General features: G+C 48.1%; 1 protein-coding gene across 7 annotated transcripts in view; it reads right to left on the reverse strand.

Annotated features, from left to right (window-relative positions):
* KIF2A (kinesin family member 2A) overlaps window positions 1–15,560 on the reverse strand; it is an 89,352-nt gene that overhangs the window by 27,671 nt on the left and 46,121 nt on the right. For all 7 annotated transcript variants that reach the window (XM_070743294.1, XM_070743298.1, XM_070743293.1 and 4 more), the window contains one exon: window positions 3,355–3,517. In XM_070743294.1, the coding sequence (XP_070599395.1) occupies window positions 3,355–3,517 (163 nt within the window). The remainder of the gene's footprint in view (window positions 1–3,354; window positions 3,518–15,560) is intronic.

A 15,560-nucleotide genomic window follows, 5' to 3' on the forward strand; every position in this document is an offset into this window, starting at 1 on the left:
TGAATATTGATGGTTCCGGCCATGTGCTCTGCCGTAAATGACGCTAAGCAAGTCTCGGCCCAGTTGAAAAGGGTCGTAGTTTCCGTCATAAGTCGGTGCAACCTCGTGCCCCCTTGATGGTTTAGGTGGGCCCTGGTCGCAACATTGTCTGTTAGTACCAATACATGTTTGCCCCGAACTAGTGAGGTGAAAGTCTGTAGGGCAAGAAAAACTGCCTTGAGTTTGAGGAAGTTGATATTGGGGACGAGAAACGATGAAAGTGCGAAGGCGCTGCACGCGCTTCCCATCCCCCTGCCAGCCTGCGGGGGGGCAGGGGCGGGGAGGCACCGGCAGTAGACATAGTTGGAAGGGAGCCGCGACCACCACCGCCTCCACACGGTGCCTCCGACCCCCTCGCACCCCTGACCTCTCGCCGCTGCTTTCCGCCCGCCCGATCCACCCCCTCTCCGGCTTTTCTCCTCTTCCGCCTCCTGCCTTGGGGCGCGGCTTCTCCCACGGCGGTGGCTGCAGCGGCGGTGGTGGCTGCGGCTTTTCCTCTTCCTCATCTGCGCTCCCAGCCAGGGGGCTGCGAGAGGGATTTGTCCGCACACTTCGGGAATGCCCGTCCCGCCCCTCTCACAGCCCCTTTGCTGGGAGCGCTTTCATCCCAGGCTGTCAGCAAAGGGGCTGCAGTAGAGGTGGGGCAGGCGTCCCCGAAGCGCTCGGAGAAAGCTCTCTCACACCCCCTCGCTGATAGAGAGAGAGAGAGAGCAACAGAGAGATAGAAAGAGAGAGGGAGAGAGAAAGTAAGTGAGAAAAAGAGAGAGAGAAAGGGGGAGAGAGAGAGATAGAACAAGAGAGAAAGAAAGCAAGAGAGATAGAAAGAAAACAAGAGAGAAAGAGAGAGAGAAAGCAAGAGAGAGAAAACAAGAGAAAGAGAGAGAGAAACGAGAGAGCAACAGACAGAGCGAGATAGAGAGAGGGAGAGAGAGAGGAAGTGAGAAAAAAGAGAGCAAGAGGGGGAGAGAGAAAGAAAAAGAGAAAGAAAGCAAGAGAGAGAGAGAGAAGAAAGGAAGGACGAGAGCAAGAGATTATTTATTTATTTATTTAATTTGTTCATTCATTCATTCATTCATTCATTCATTCATTCATTCTTCTATGCCGCCCAGTCCTGAAGGGACTGCCGCTCAGACACTATACTTTTCCGCCCACACCGAAAAAAATTTAGAGGGAACATTGGTGTTGAGTATATTGTTGTACCCCCGGCGCCATTCCCTGAAAATATGCATTTGTGATCATGTCTTGTAGAGCAGGAGACATGTTCTGCCACGTCTCAGGCTGTGCTCGAAGTCCTGCAGCTGTAGGAGTAAAGGTAGCTGAAGGAACTTGCCTGCCCCTTATGGAATGACTAGATGCTGTTCTGGCTGAAGCAGGTTCAGGAGAAGGCATGACTTGTAGCAGGTATGGCAATTGCCTCTCTGGGGACCAATCCCTTTCTGCAGGTATCTCTGTGGGCCCAAAGGTGGACTGAGGGGTTGAAGGGTCCCAGTCCTGAGGCAGCTGTCGTTTGGGCAGCAGTGGCACTGTTAAAGGGGTGTGTAAGATCCGCCTACAACTTTTGCTCTAGGGCCATTATGTGCCTCTCTGCCTCTTTGAGAGAGGACAAAGATAAGGCCTGTGAGGCCTTTTTGGCCTTGCCCTTATCTTTGGCTTTGGGGGCAGTAGAAGGGGAGGCCGCCTTATCCCCAACTGGATGCACTTTCATCTTACTCATGCTTAGCAGAAGTCTCAGGACTCTGGAGAATCTTAAGTGAGGCTACAGGCTGGAGCTGTTAATGCCTTTCGGTACCAAAGGTGGACTCAAAATGGTGCTTTGGCCTTGCTATGGCATGCGCTGGCATGACCACACCCCTCACTCTCCTTGTGTCATCCAGCTGGCTAGGGAGGCATTTCCCGCCCTCTGCTTTAAAATGGTGGGCACAAGTGAAAAGGGCGGTTAAAATGGCGGCCCTTTGAAGGATCGCGGCGTACCGCGGTCTTCGAAGATATCCCAGCGTGTTAAACGGTGCGAAGCATCCCCTGCCGCTCTCCTGTCTTCAGAGCCGATATCGGTTCCTGATTAAATCCACCACCGTCCTGCTTTCTTTGGGTGCGGGCAGCGGCAAAGCGCCTGCCGCCTAACAGCTGAGAGGCGCTAACAGCCTCCTCAGCTTTTTATCCTCTTCGGGGAATCCCGATGATTCCCTTAAGCCTCCCAGTGGGGGGGGAGCGACCCCCCCACCTTCGGCTTGCATCCGGGTTTGGCCTCGGAGGCCAGGGACCACAGGCTGGGTTGCGCCTCTTCAGGGCAGTTCCCTCTGATGGAAGAGGCCCCTGAGGAGAAAACGGTGGGTGTGGTGCCCGCGGAGGGCAGAGACCCCTTTTGGAACATCTTCAGTAATCTGAAAAATAAAGACGAAATCCATTAAAAAGGTACATTATTAGAAATTTACAATCTTTATTTAAGAAGGAACTCAACAGTCTCTACACTTGGACTGAGTTTTTAAAACTGAGCTAATGGGGGCTGCCAGGGGGCGGTGCTTGGTTAATATGTTAATTTGAACTCAGTCTCTACCAATAGGATTGGTGAATTTACCCATGTTGGACTCTCCTTCCAAGTGCAATGGAGAAGAGGTTATATGGAATGTTGTCTGGAAGAAAAATCCGCCTTTAACAGAAAATCAGGCATTTGCACTTCAGATGTTCTTTCCCTTTTCTGCCTTTTTTCAACTTGCAGCACAGGCTCTAACACACTCTGTCATCTTCACTAAAAACATATCCAATGAGAACTGCTTGTCTTTTCAGAAGTCGTCAAAAGTGTAAAATTGTTTGGTCACTGAATAAATTTACATTTTTGCAGTTAGTCACGAAGAAGCCGATAATGACAAGTTTTAGCTTGTACAAAACAAACCATAAGGACCAATACAAAGTTTTAATGTCAAAATTTGATGACTTTCAAAGCAGTTGAGTATCAAGATACCACTGTTTTAAAACTTTCCTGGCTAGTTTGGAATCAATATCACTGACATTTTCTTACATTTTTAGTTTTCATTTTAACAGCTGCAGATCCAAAACTCAAGGAAGCTTACATGAAATTAAACATCCATTATAAACATTTAAAAAAATTCATTGTGACATGCCTGGAGTTTTTTGCAGACTCACAAACAACCAAACAAACAAACTCTATGTTAGTTTGTGATAGCTTAACAGATAATGTTGAAAAGACATATCAATATCAATGAGAATACATTGACTCAGATATCCAAATTGGAGAGTTACATGAAATTGCAGAAAATGAAACCATCAAATTTTATATTGCATGCAAACAATACATACCTATAAACCATTTCATTAGGAGCGCTGTCATCAAAGGCATAATCAAATCGGAATGTTTGGTTTTCTAAGTACCTTGTTAAATCTACTTTTTGCTTAGGTTCATGTACCATCACAACATCTTTGCTTGGAATTGTTATGACATCAAGGTCTTTCATTACAGTTTCTAGAGAGGAAATGAAACACTATGTTAATTTTCAGAATATCTGAGTTTAACAAATGAAACTTTCATATGACGAAGACAGTTAAATTAACTGAATCAATTCATGATTAAATAATTTGGCATGAAAAAGATACTGTAGCCTATATGGAAGTAGGCTACAATATCTTTTTATATAAAGTTCATTCTGTGAATTTTTAATAAAAATTATGTATGCTTGCCGGTCCTCATTCCAAATAAAAATTACCTTAGAAATTAAACTATGCAGAAAATTTGTACAATTTATACCATGCTGCTATTTTGCCATTTGTTTCCCTTTTATGCAAACACATCTACAAATTATAGTTTTATTATATTTAATGAACACACTGTTCACAAATATAAATAATTAAAAACCACAAGGTTTGAATGAAAACATGAATTGAAGGAATTTACAAAATTGAACCTAAAATATGCCTGGCTTCTTTCCAAACCCAAAGTAGTTACCACCTAGGTATCAACTCTTAATTTTTTTGTTTAATATTTCAACACTCTAATCCAGAGGCCTGCAAACTATGGCCCAAAGATCAAATCTATAAACGTCCAGGCAGGCAGCAGATTGGGCAAGAGGCCGACTTTTCTGGATAGTACTAGCATCCCTCATGATAGCAGGCCAGGCCCATCCAATGGCTATACCTGCAGAGGTAAAAGTGGATCTGATCCTTTAGTGAAAAAATTTGCCAACCTTGTGGTCTCCAAATGAAACAAAGTCAATTCAGTACCTTAAATTAAATTTAAAAATGAATAGCACTAAGCACAAACCATTCAGAAAGGTTTCATAGAGGTAGTCCTCAAGATACGATCATTTGTTCAGCAGTCATTTGAAGTTATGGTGGCACTGAACAAAGGGGCTTACAACCAGTTCTCAAAGTTGTGACCACTGCAGCACCTCCATGCTCATGTGAACAAAATTCAAATATTTGGCAATCAGATTGAACGTATAACTTATTGCAGCCTTCTGCAATCATGTGGTCACTATGTGCAGCTTTCCTTACTGGCTTCCCACTAGCAAAGTCAATAGATAAGCTGGCAGGGAAGGTTTTGAGTCAACTGGGTAAGTCTCCCCAGCTCCTTCAGTCTTTCTTTGTCCACATTATTGCACCTTCCTCCATTTGTTCATAGGCTGTAAGGCCTAGCCCAAGGTTGAAGCAATATGGTCCAGTTTTCTATCTGCTCATACCATAAATACTGTATCTCGCCTGGCTAAATTTATACTACCATGGATATAATGGATATAGCCTGGGAGATTTTAGGGAGTAGCTATTCTAAATTGCTAGTATGTATGATTGGTTTTAATTTGTGGTGTTTTTTAAATTAACTTAAATATTAGATTTGTTTTACATTGTATTGTTATTGCTGTGAGCCGCCCCGAGTCTGCGGAGAGGGGCGGCATACAAATCTGATTAAACTAAACAAACTAAACTAAACTCTTCCCCTTCCCAAAAAATCCAGCTCTGGGCTCTGATGTTTTTTTGCCTTGCCCCTCTTCTTGGAATGAGCTCCCTCCTTCCTGGGAACCTGCAGTTGTGTTACTGTAGTTTATCACATATATATGTACCCCCCAATGCCCTCCTTCCCAAGTCTCCTTTGGGTCACCCACCCCAGGTCCTTTTTCCCCAGCTGTCCTGCACTCAAACACATATATGGAGCCACCACTGCTCTCCTTCGTGGTCCTCCCTGCACTTACTTACTTACTTACTTATTCGATTTTTATGCCGCCCTTCTCCTTAGACTCAGGGTGGCTTACAACATTTGAGCAATAGTACTTTTTAACAGAGCCAGCATATTGCCCCCACGATCCGGGTCCTCGTTTTACCCACCTTAGAAGGATGGAAGGCTGAGTCAACCTTGCATCCATATCAAACCCTCTTTCCCTTGCCTCTCTGTGCTTGCACAAACCCACCAGCACCCTCATTCCCTAGTCTTTCTGCACTCATGCCACTCAATACACATCTCTAGAGATCATTCCGAACTGCATAATTACTACATCAGGATGAATATATCCCTGTCTAAAATAACCATCTTCTCTATTTTAAAACTTCAAAATTGCACACTAATCATATGGTGGGATTCATTTTCAAATGCTTTGGTCCCTATTCTTACTGATTTGTAAACTTACATTTTGGTAAATGACATTTATTATTTTTCATTGGTAAAATCCATGTATTGCAATAGTGGCAAATGTCTCAAAAGACACATCGACTTACAACCAGCCTATGAACCCCTCAGAATCCAAATCAACTATACAGCCAACCAGAGACAACACCAACTCTCAACCAACCGCAAGCAGCATTCCATCTCCAAGTGACCCTCATCTGACATAACCTCCCCATCACAAGGCTCTCAATAATGATTCACATGTGACCCATGACAAGACCCTCACTTGACACACCCACACCTGACCCATGACAAGACCCTGACCTGATGGAACTCACCTGACATAACCTCACTATCACAAGACCTACTGACCACACAAAGCCTTTATAATCAGAAGAACACTTGACACTCCCTAAACGCTGCTGAAGATGTTGTCTAGCCTGGTAACAAAATGTTTGGAAAGAACCGTTGTACCTACCTGAACGGTCTTCTCAATGCACTGGAAGGAGAGTCCAACATGGGTATTACTCCAATCTTATTGGTAGAGACTGAGTTAGAAATTTAAATATTAATTGAGCACCACCCCCTCTGCTCTTCCCATGAGCCAGTTTTAAAAACGAAACATATAAGAGGATAACCAAATTTTATTATAACAATAAACAACTGACTAACTGCCTACTCCGGCGTCCCTGCACCCCTAAACATACTGGGTGGGTTTGGACTCTCCTTCCAGTGCATTGAGAAGACCGTTCAGGTAGGTACAACGGTTCTTCTCCACTGCATCTGGAAGGAGAGTCCAACATGGGATATACCAGAGATTTACGGCCCATGGGAGGGAGAAGGTCTTGTCAGGGACGTTGGAGAAACACAAACTCGTTGTAAAACACGTCTCCCAAAGGCTGCTTCGGCCGAAGCAAAGGAGTCCAACTTGTAGTGCCGTATGAATGTTGAAGGGGCAGCCCACGTGGCAGCTCTGCAGATGTCATCTATGGACGCCTGTGTGACCCAGGCTGCTGAAGTGGCCGCACTCCTCGTGGAGTGAGCTGTCACTCCCGCTGGTACGGGTTGTCCCCGAGCCCTGTACGCCTCCGCGATACAGTCTCTGATCCAACGGCTAATTGATGTGGATGAAATTCCAAGTCCCTTCTTCCCCTGTGCAAACGCAACGAACAATCTCTCTGTTTGCCGAAACGATTCCGTTCGCCTCACATAAATCTTGACCGCACGGCGCACGTCTATTTTTTGCCATCTTAACTCCGATGGGTGACTACCGTGCGTGCAAAAATCCGGTAGTATCAGTTCCTGTTTCCGGTGAAAGTCTGAATTAACTTTCGGTATGAAGGACGGGTCTAGTCTCAGCACCACCCTGTCCGGGTGGAAAATGCAAAGGTCCGGCCTTACCGACAAGGCAGATAGTTCCGACACCCTTCGTGCAGACGTAATCGCAACTAGGAAGGCTGTTTTAAGAGACAATAGTCGTAGTGATATGGACCTCAAAGGTTCAAACGGTGGTTTAGACAAGGCCCTGAGGACTAGTGTGAGATCCCACGATGGAAATCTCCGAACTGGCGGGGCATGTTGGTTCGATGCTCCTCGCAGGAAATCCTTCACCCAAGGGTGGTAAGCCAAGGATCTTACGTCCTCCACTGGTATCATGGTGGAAAGGGCCGCCACATGACGTCTTAGTGTGTTCGGTGCTAACCCACGCTCAAGTCCTGCTTGTAAAAATTCAAGAACAGTGATCACCGACGCCGTCCTAGGGTTAACCCGCTGTTTGTCGCAAAAACCGCAAAAGGCTGCCCATGTCGTCTGGTAAATGCGAGACGTTGAAGGACGCCTTGCGGCCTGTATGGTATCAATGACCTTGTCAGGTAATTTTAATTGTCGTAGTCTGAGCCGCTCAAGTGCCAGACGGTTAGTTGGAGCCACTGTGGGTCTGGATGCTGTAGACTCCCCTGGCTCAGCGATATCATCCGGTCTGGGATCCTCCATGGGGGTGACACTGACAATGCCACCAGATCGGAGAACCACGGGCGCCGGGGCCAATGAGGCGCTATCAGTAGTACCTCTGCCTTCTCCCGTAGAATCTTGTCCACCACTCGCTGAATCAGGTTCGTTGGTGGAAATGCGTACAGTAGGCCTGGCGGCCAGGGTGTCAGCAGGGCATTGACTTTCTCCGCCCCGGGCTCTGGAAACCGTGTGTAGAATCTTGGCAGTTGAGCATTCTGGGAGCTCGCAAACAGATCTATTGATGGGGCTCCAAATCTGGCGACCATCTGTCGGAAGATGCTCGGATCTAGTCTCCATTCCGACGGATCCAGGGTAGACCGGCTTAGCCAATCCGCCTGCATGTTGCTGACTCCCGCAATGTGTTCCGCTGACAGAGAGAGCAAATGACTTTCGGCCCAGATGAAGAGATTTTCTGTCTCTCTCATGAGTCGTTGCGACCGTGTGCCCCCTTGGTGATTCAAGTGGGCCCTGGTCGCGACATTGTCCGTGAGCACCAACACGTGTCTTCCCTGGACCAAGGTCGTAAATGTCTGTAGAGCTAGGAATACTGCTCTTAATTCCAAGAAGTTTATGTTGACGGGCGATAAATCCTCCGCCCTCCACAGCCCTTGAGCCATCTGTGTCCCGATGTGGGCACCCCATCCTGTAAGACTGGCGTCTGTGGTCAAGATGACTTGGTTCCGCCTCTAGAATGGAGATCCGATGGCTATTGCGGCAGATGTCCACCATCTGAAGGAATCCTTGACCTGTTGTGGCAAATGTACCAGTCTGTGGGAATGGCTCACCTTGGTTCTCTGGGCTGGGAGCAGGAACCATTGTAATGTCCTGATGTGATATCTGGCCCAAGGAACGATGCCAATCGCTGACACCATAGTGCCTAGTATCTTTGACAGTAGAGATAGGGGCACTGGTCCCCGGTGGATGCTGGACACCAAGCGTCGTATGTTGTTCTGCCGTTCTGGCGACAGCGCTACGGTGCCCATCTGAGTGTCTATGACCGCACCAAGGTGAAGTAAACTGGTGGTGGGCGTGAGCTGGCTCTTTTTTACGTTGATGGTAAAGCCGTGACTTTGTAGTGTATGTATGGTCTCGGTGAGGTCTCTCTTCGCCGCTGCTTGGGACCTGGACAAGATGATGATGTCGTCCAGGTAGGCCATCAACCTGATGGATCGTGCTCGCAAGTTGGCTGTCAACACGTCCAGCAGTTTGGTAAAGGTGCGTGGGGCCGATGAAAGGCCGAACGGCATTGCCCTGTATTGATAATGCCTCCCTTCGGAGCAGAAGCGAAGGAACCTGCGATGTTCTGGATGTATGGGAACGTGCAGGTAAGCTTCCTTGAGGTCTATGGACGTTAAAAGGTCCTGTGCTCGGACGGAAGCCAAGATAGTGTGTAAGGAATGCATTCTGAACCTCCGGTACCTTATGAAGAGGTTCAGTTGCTTCAGGTTTAATATCAACCTGCAGCCCCCGGAGGCCTTGGGTACGATGAATATCATTGAGTAAAACCCCTGGCCTTCCTCCTGCCGTGGGACCTGTTCTATGGCTTGTATGTCTAACAGGTGTGTGATCTCCTTGCGCAGCTGTAACTTTTTCTGAAAGTCCTTTAGTCTCGGGCAGTGCAAAAAGCGACTGGGAGGAGACTGAACGAACTCCAACTTGAGACCGTGTGTGATGGTGGCCACAGCCCATTTGTCGGAGGAGGTCGTTTGCCAGGTGGAGTTGAATCCCTGGAGCCTGCCTCCTAAGGGCTGTGAGGTGTCCGAGTCATTTCGAATTACGTTTAAATCCTCGTTGGTTGCCACCACGGAATGGCCTTCTGGACTGCTGATATCCTCTTGGCCTGTCCTGAAAGGCACCTCGGTCGCTCCTGTAGGACTGTGGATTGTACTGGCCCTGAGCAAAGGAGCGCTGGTTCTGGCCGGAGTTGGTTGATGTGTCCCAACGAAAGGACTGGCGCCTTGAGTATGGCATGGATCTACGGTCCTGTCGTCGGTTGGACCTGGGGAGGACTTTTCTCTTGTCCTTGTCCTCCACGAGGACCTTCTCCAACAGGTCACCGAACAGGGTTGAGCCCTGGAAAGGACCGGATGCCAGCCGCCATTTCAACTTGAGGTCGGCCTGCCAGTTTCGTAGCCACAGCAGACGGCGGGAAGACAGCGTTGCGGCCATGCTCCTGGTGGAAAACTTGGCCGCATGCAAGGTGGCGTCTGCGGAGAATTCCGTCGCCGCCCGCAGCTTACTCAGATCCTGACGAAGACGTCCGTCCTCTGGACCAAGGCGGGACTGCATCTCCTGGATCCACAACATCGATGCCCGGTTGATGAATGATGCAGCTGCAGCCGCTCTGAAACTCCAGCCAGACATCTGATGTGTCTTGCGCAGCAACGTTTCCGTTTTTCTCTCTTCAGGTCTCAGGCTGTCACCTGTCTCTGAAGGTACTAATGCGCTAGAAACTAGCGTCACGACCGGTTGGTCGATTGGGGGAAATTCCAATAGTTTCTCTACCTCCTCGTCGAAGGTATAGAATTTCCTCTCCAAGTTGGTAGGTCCCTGGGCTGCTGCAGGATACTGCCAGGGCCTTTTGATTCCTTTTATAAAGATGTCCGAAGCAGGAAAGTGGTCAGACTCGGGCTGAGGTTCTTGTAGAAGTGTGGTCGAAGTGTTGCCAGTCTCAGTGGTCTCTGTGGCCTTCTCTGAACCAGGGAGGTTCATTACGTGCTTGGCCTTGAATAACAGAGTCTTAAACAGCGTAGGTTTGAATAGACCCACCGTAGGTGTCTGCTCTGGCGCCGCCTCATCCTCTGAGAAGCCATACTCCGGTTCGCTGTCCTCAAATTGAGCTGGCTCTTCCAACAAAGACCCCAAACCCGAGGGGGGTGGAGCTGACCACGATTCCTTTGAGTGAAGATGCTGCCTGCCATACTGCTGTGCCCCCATAGCCATGTTTTGCGAATAGGCACTGGCTATGATGTCTTGCAGATCTGGGGGCAAATTTTGCCACGCACCCGGCTGTGATCTCAATCCAGCTGCAGTGGGGGTAAAGGTGGCTGATGGTTCCTGGGAGCTTCTCCCCAAGGGCCCCGCTGATCCAGGTCTGGCCCAAGAAGTGCTGGGGGATGGCATGGCCTGAGGCATGGGCAAAAACTGTCTATCTGGGGACCAATCCCCGGCAGGTGGAGCTCCCATAGGCCCAAAGGTGGCTGGGGGCGACATGGGGTCAGGCCCCTGTCTCTGGGCTGGCGGCAGGCCCGCTGGAGATGCTTGCAATGCGGCCTCCAGCTTCTTTTCGAGCGCTTTGATGCGCTTTTCAGCCTCTTTAATGGAAGAGATGGAGGCAGGGGAATGAGAGGGTTTTGCCTTCTCTTTTCCTTTCCCTTTGGCCTTATCCTTTGTTGGCCGAGGGGATTCGGGCTTATCGGGGCCTTGCCGGTCATCCATGGTACTCACAGTGTCCAATTATGCCTCCAAATCACTTAGCTTGACCTCCGGTAATTGCAGCCTCACTGCGTCAAGCAAAAATGGCGTCCGGGTCCCTGCTGGGCCCGCGCCTGCGCGTTGGGCTGCTTGGCCTCTTCGCGCTCTTTTGCTGCCTGGGGGGGGCGTTTTTGCGCCTAATGACGCGACGCCCAAACTCCGCGCCCAAAAATGGCGGCGCCCGCGCCTCCCGGCGTCCGAGCAAGTCCCCAGGGTCCTGCAGCCTCTGGGGCTCTGGCCCCCTTCTCGCCGGCCTTTCCCAAGGCTCCGGGGGCGAGGCAGCTGTCTCTCCAGGCGCTCCGCTGGCCACAGCTCTCAGCGGCGATTCCGGCGGTTTCGGCGGCATCTGCAGCGGCCGCCGCGCCGAACAGCTGAGAGGCGCTTCCCTGCCGGCAAAGCCGGATCGCCTCCGAGCCTCCCAGTGGAGGGGCATTCCCCTCCACCTTCGGCTCGCAGCCCTGGTATGACCTCGAAGGTCAGGGACCCCAGGCTGGCTGCTCCTCTGCGGGGTGTTCCCTCGGGGGGAATACAAGACCCCTGAGGAGGATCGTTGGGGGTGCTGCCCGCGGAGGGCAGAGACCCCAGCCGTCTGTTCCACTTCGTTTCTGCTATCTGAAAAACAAAGAAACAGATTAAACAGGTTATACATTCATTTTATTATATATTAAACTATTCAAAGTTCCTCAGAACAAACTCAGCATGTCTCTACTCTTAGACTGAGTTTTTAAAACTGGCTCATGGGAAGAGCAGAGGGGGTGGTGCTCAATTAATATTTAAATTTCTAACTCAGTCTCTACCAATAAGATTGGAGTAATACCCATGTTGGACTCTCCTTCCAGATGCAGTGGAGAACCAACCCTCAAGCTCAGAGACCAAACCTTCACTTTTCATCCTCAAATTCATGTATATTTTAATATTGTAGGCCTGTGTATAGCATGTGCATGTGTCTTTAAGTTTTTGTTAATTCCAGGTGACTACCAGCCTATGAACCCCTTACTAAAGAAACTTCAGAGCAATTTCAGGTGACTACCTGGAATGCTCTGAAGTTTCCTTAGTAAGATTCCATAACTGGCTTGCCACTGCCTTTTTCCTGGGACCGAAAGAGAATGACTGCCCAATGTCACCCAACTAGCTCTGTGTGCTAGAACTCAAGTCATTCCCCACACTCTCTCAATAGTTTGTAACTCAATGTCTTAACCATTTCATCAAAATGGCCTTTACCCCTTTTGAGTAGTGTAATCTTTAAAATATTATCAGTCATAATTCAATTTAATCCATTTAACATTGTATGAATCAGGAACATATTTCAGGAAATGAAATCTAGTGCTGTACAATTCTTAATACTAATTGTTAACTGTGTGAAACATCTATCAGAGCAAAAACAGAAAAGGCCCAGTGTACTAAAGGATACACAAACAAAAGAAGTGTTGTACCATCAAATACATATATATTTCCTTTTTCTGTGGGAAGATATTCCTCTCAGCATAAAACTAAATACACTGAAGGTTCATTCATACAAATGCATTATTTTACAATAAATATTCCATCTATGCTCTTTTGATATTATATGAAATTAAAGCAACTGAAGTTTAGTTTAAATTATGTATATTTGTTCAGTTTTTTAACTGAATATCACAGCAATAAATAGCTAAAGATATGGCTCTTAAGTAAAACCTTGCTTTATAAAATTGTAAATAAAATTGTTATAAAATCTACAGCTTGTCCTATTTATCTATGGCAGCATTCACTTATATTTAAAATAGATTCATTAAATGTTGCAGGCCAACAATGTAAAGCATATTTTAATACTTACTTTCTAAAAGAACCACTTATTAAGCTATTTATATAGCCACTCAATTAACACTGTAGTTTTATTTCACATATTTAAACAGCTACTATCCACTCAAGAAAAATATGATGATTGGAAATAGATAGCCCTACGGATAACCTGGGCCTGTACCATGTAGTTTTATAGGTAATAATAAACACCTTAAATTGAACCCAGAACCCCCTGGGAGCTAGTGCTGCCTTTTTATTCTGTCAAAGTCTTTATCTTTTCATTTTGTTTGTTCCTCACTGGACTTCTGAATTCTAATTTTCTTTCAAACATTTACTCCATAGCTTGAACAATTTTTAGCTCATACCAGTTTCAAGTGACAAAATAAACACCTCTCAGTTTCCAGTTGCTGTTTCACTGATGTCTTTTCTTATTAGGGCATCTATCTTTCAATCTGCTTCTTTATTAATCTCCTGGGCTTTGGCTCAGTTTTTTTTTCCTTACAGGCAGCGATTTTGTCTTCCCTTCTTCTTGCCTCCTGCCCAGCATTGCAGTTTGATTGCAAACTGGGTCATCTTAGGGGAATGCCTGTTTACTGGATCCGTGTCCCTCCTGGTTGGTCTCGGCCGGCAGGGAGGTGACACGGAGCTGGGCCCAGGAGATTACCAACGCTTCCTTGGGGAGGGGAGTTTTTCCAACACTCTATAAAGAAGCGCTCGTGCGCCCCCTCCTCAAGAAGCCTTCCCTGGACCCAGCCGTACTCAACAACTATCGTCCAGTCTCCAACCTTCCCTTTATGGGGAAGGTTGTCGAGAAGGTGGTGGCACTCCAGCTCCAGCGGTCCTTGGAAGAAGCCGATTATCTAGGTCCCCAGCAGTCGGGCTTCAGGCCCGGTTACAGCACGGAAACCGCTTTGGTCGCGTTGATGGATGATCTCTGGCGGGCCCGGGACAGGGGTTTATCCTCTGTCCTGGTGCTCCTCGATCTCTCAGCGGCTTTCGATACCATCGACCATGGTATCCTTCTGCACCGGTTGGAGGGGTTGGGGGTGGGAGGCACTGTGCTTCAGTGGTTCTCCTCCTACCTCTCTGGCCGGTCGCAGTCGGTGTTAGTGGGGGGTCAGAGGTCGACTCCGAGGTCTCTCCCTTGTGGGGTGCCTCAGGGATCGGTCCTCTCCCCCTTGCTATTTAACATCTACATGAAACCGCTGGGTGAGATCATCCAAGGACATGGGGTGAGGTATCATCAATATGCCGATGATACCCAGCTTTACATCTCCACCCCATGCCCAGTCAACGAAGCGGCGGAAGTGATGTGCCGGTGCCTGGAGGCTGTTGGGGCTTGGATGGGTGTCAACAGACTCAAGCTCAACCCGGATAAGACGGAGTGGCTGTGGGTTTTGCCTCCCAAGGACAATCCCATCTGTCTGTCCATTACCATGGGGGGGGAATTATTGACCCCCTCAGAGAGGGTCCGCAACTTGGGCGTCCTCCTCGATCCACAGCTCACATTAGAGAACCATCTTTCAGCTGTGGCGAGGGGGGCGTTTGCCCAGGTTCGCCTGGTGCACCAGTTGCGGCCCTATCTGGACCGGGACTCATTGCTCACAGTCACTCATGCCCTCATCACCTCGAGGTTCGACTACTGTAATGCTCTCTACATGGGGCTACCTTTGAAAAGTGTTCGGAAACTTCAGATCGTGCAGAATGCAGCTGCGAGAGCAGTCATGGGCTTACCCAGGTATGCCCATGTTTCACCATCACTCCGCAGTCTGCACTGGCTGCCAATCAGTTTCCGGTCACAAGTCAAAGTGTTGGTTATGACCTTTAAAGCCCTTCATGGCATCGGACCAGAATATCTCCGAGACCGCCTTCTGCCGCACGAATCCCAGCGACCGATTAGGTCCCACAGAGTGTGCCTCCTCCGGGTCCCGTCAACTAAACAATGTCGGTTGGCGGGCCCCAGGGGGAGAGCCTTCTCTGTGGCGGCACCGACTCTCTGGAACCAACTCCCCCCGGAGATCAGAACTGCCCCTACTCTTCCTGCCTTCCGTAAACTCCTCAAAACCCACCTTTGCCGTCAGGCATGGGGAAACTAAACATCTCCCCTTGGGCACGTTGAATTTATACATGGTATGCTTGTGTGTGTGTATGTTAGTATAGGGTTTTTTTTTAATTTTTGAAATATTTTAATTAATTGGATTATGTATTGGATTGTTTTTTCACTTGTTGTGAGCCGCCCCGAGTCTTCGGAGAGGGGCGGCATACAAATCCAAATAATAAATAAATAAATAAAAATAAATAAATGCCAGGAAATGAGGGCTCAGTCAGTCTGTCCCTCTACAGCAGTGTTTCCCAACCTTTTTTGAGCCGCGGCACATTATTCACATTTTCAAAATCCTGGGGAACATTGAGGGGGGGGGGGCGCAAAAAAGTTTGGACAAAAAAAATCTCTCTTTCTCCCTTTCGCTCTATTTCTCTCTCCCTCCCTCTTTCTCTCCCTCCCTCTTTCTCTCTCTCTCTCCATCCCTTTCTTTCTCCCTTCCTTCCTCTCTCTTTTGCTCTTTCTCTCTCCCTCCTTCCCCCCTCTTGCTGTCTTTCTTTCTTTCTTTCCTTTCTTTCTCTCATTCTGTCTCTCTTGCTATCTCTTTCT

This window comes from Erythrolamprus reginae, chromosome 2 (genome assembly GCF_031021105.1).
Source record: "Erythrolamprus reginae isolate rEryReg1 chromosome 2, rEryReg1.hap1, whole genome shotgun sequence".
NCBI classification, from domain to species: Eukaryota; Metazoa; Chordata; class Lepidosauria; order Squamata; family Dipsadidae; genus Erythrolamprus; species Erythrolamprus reginae.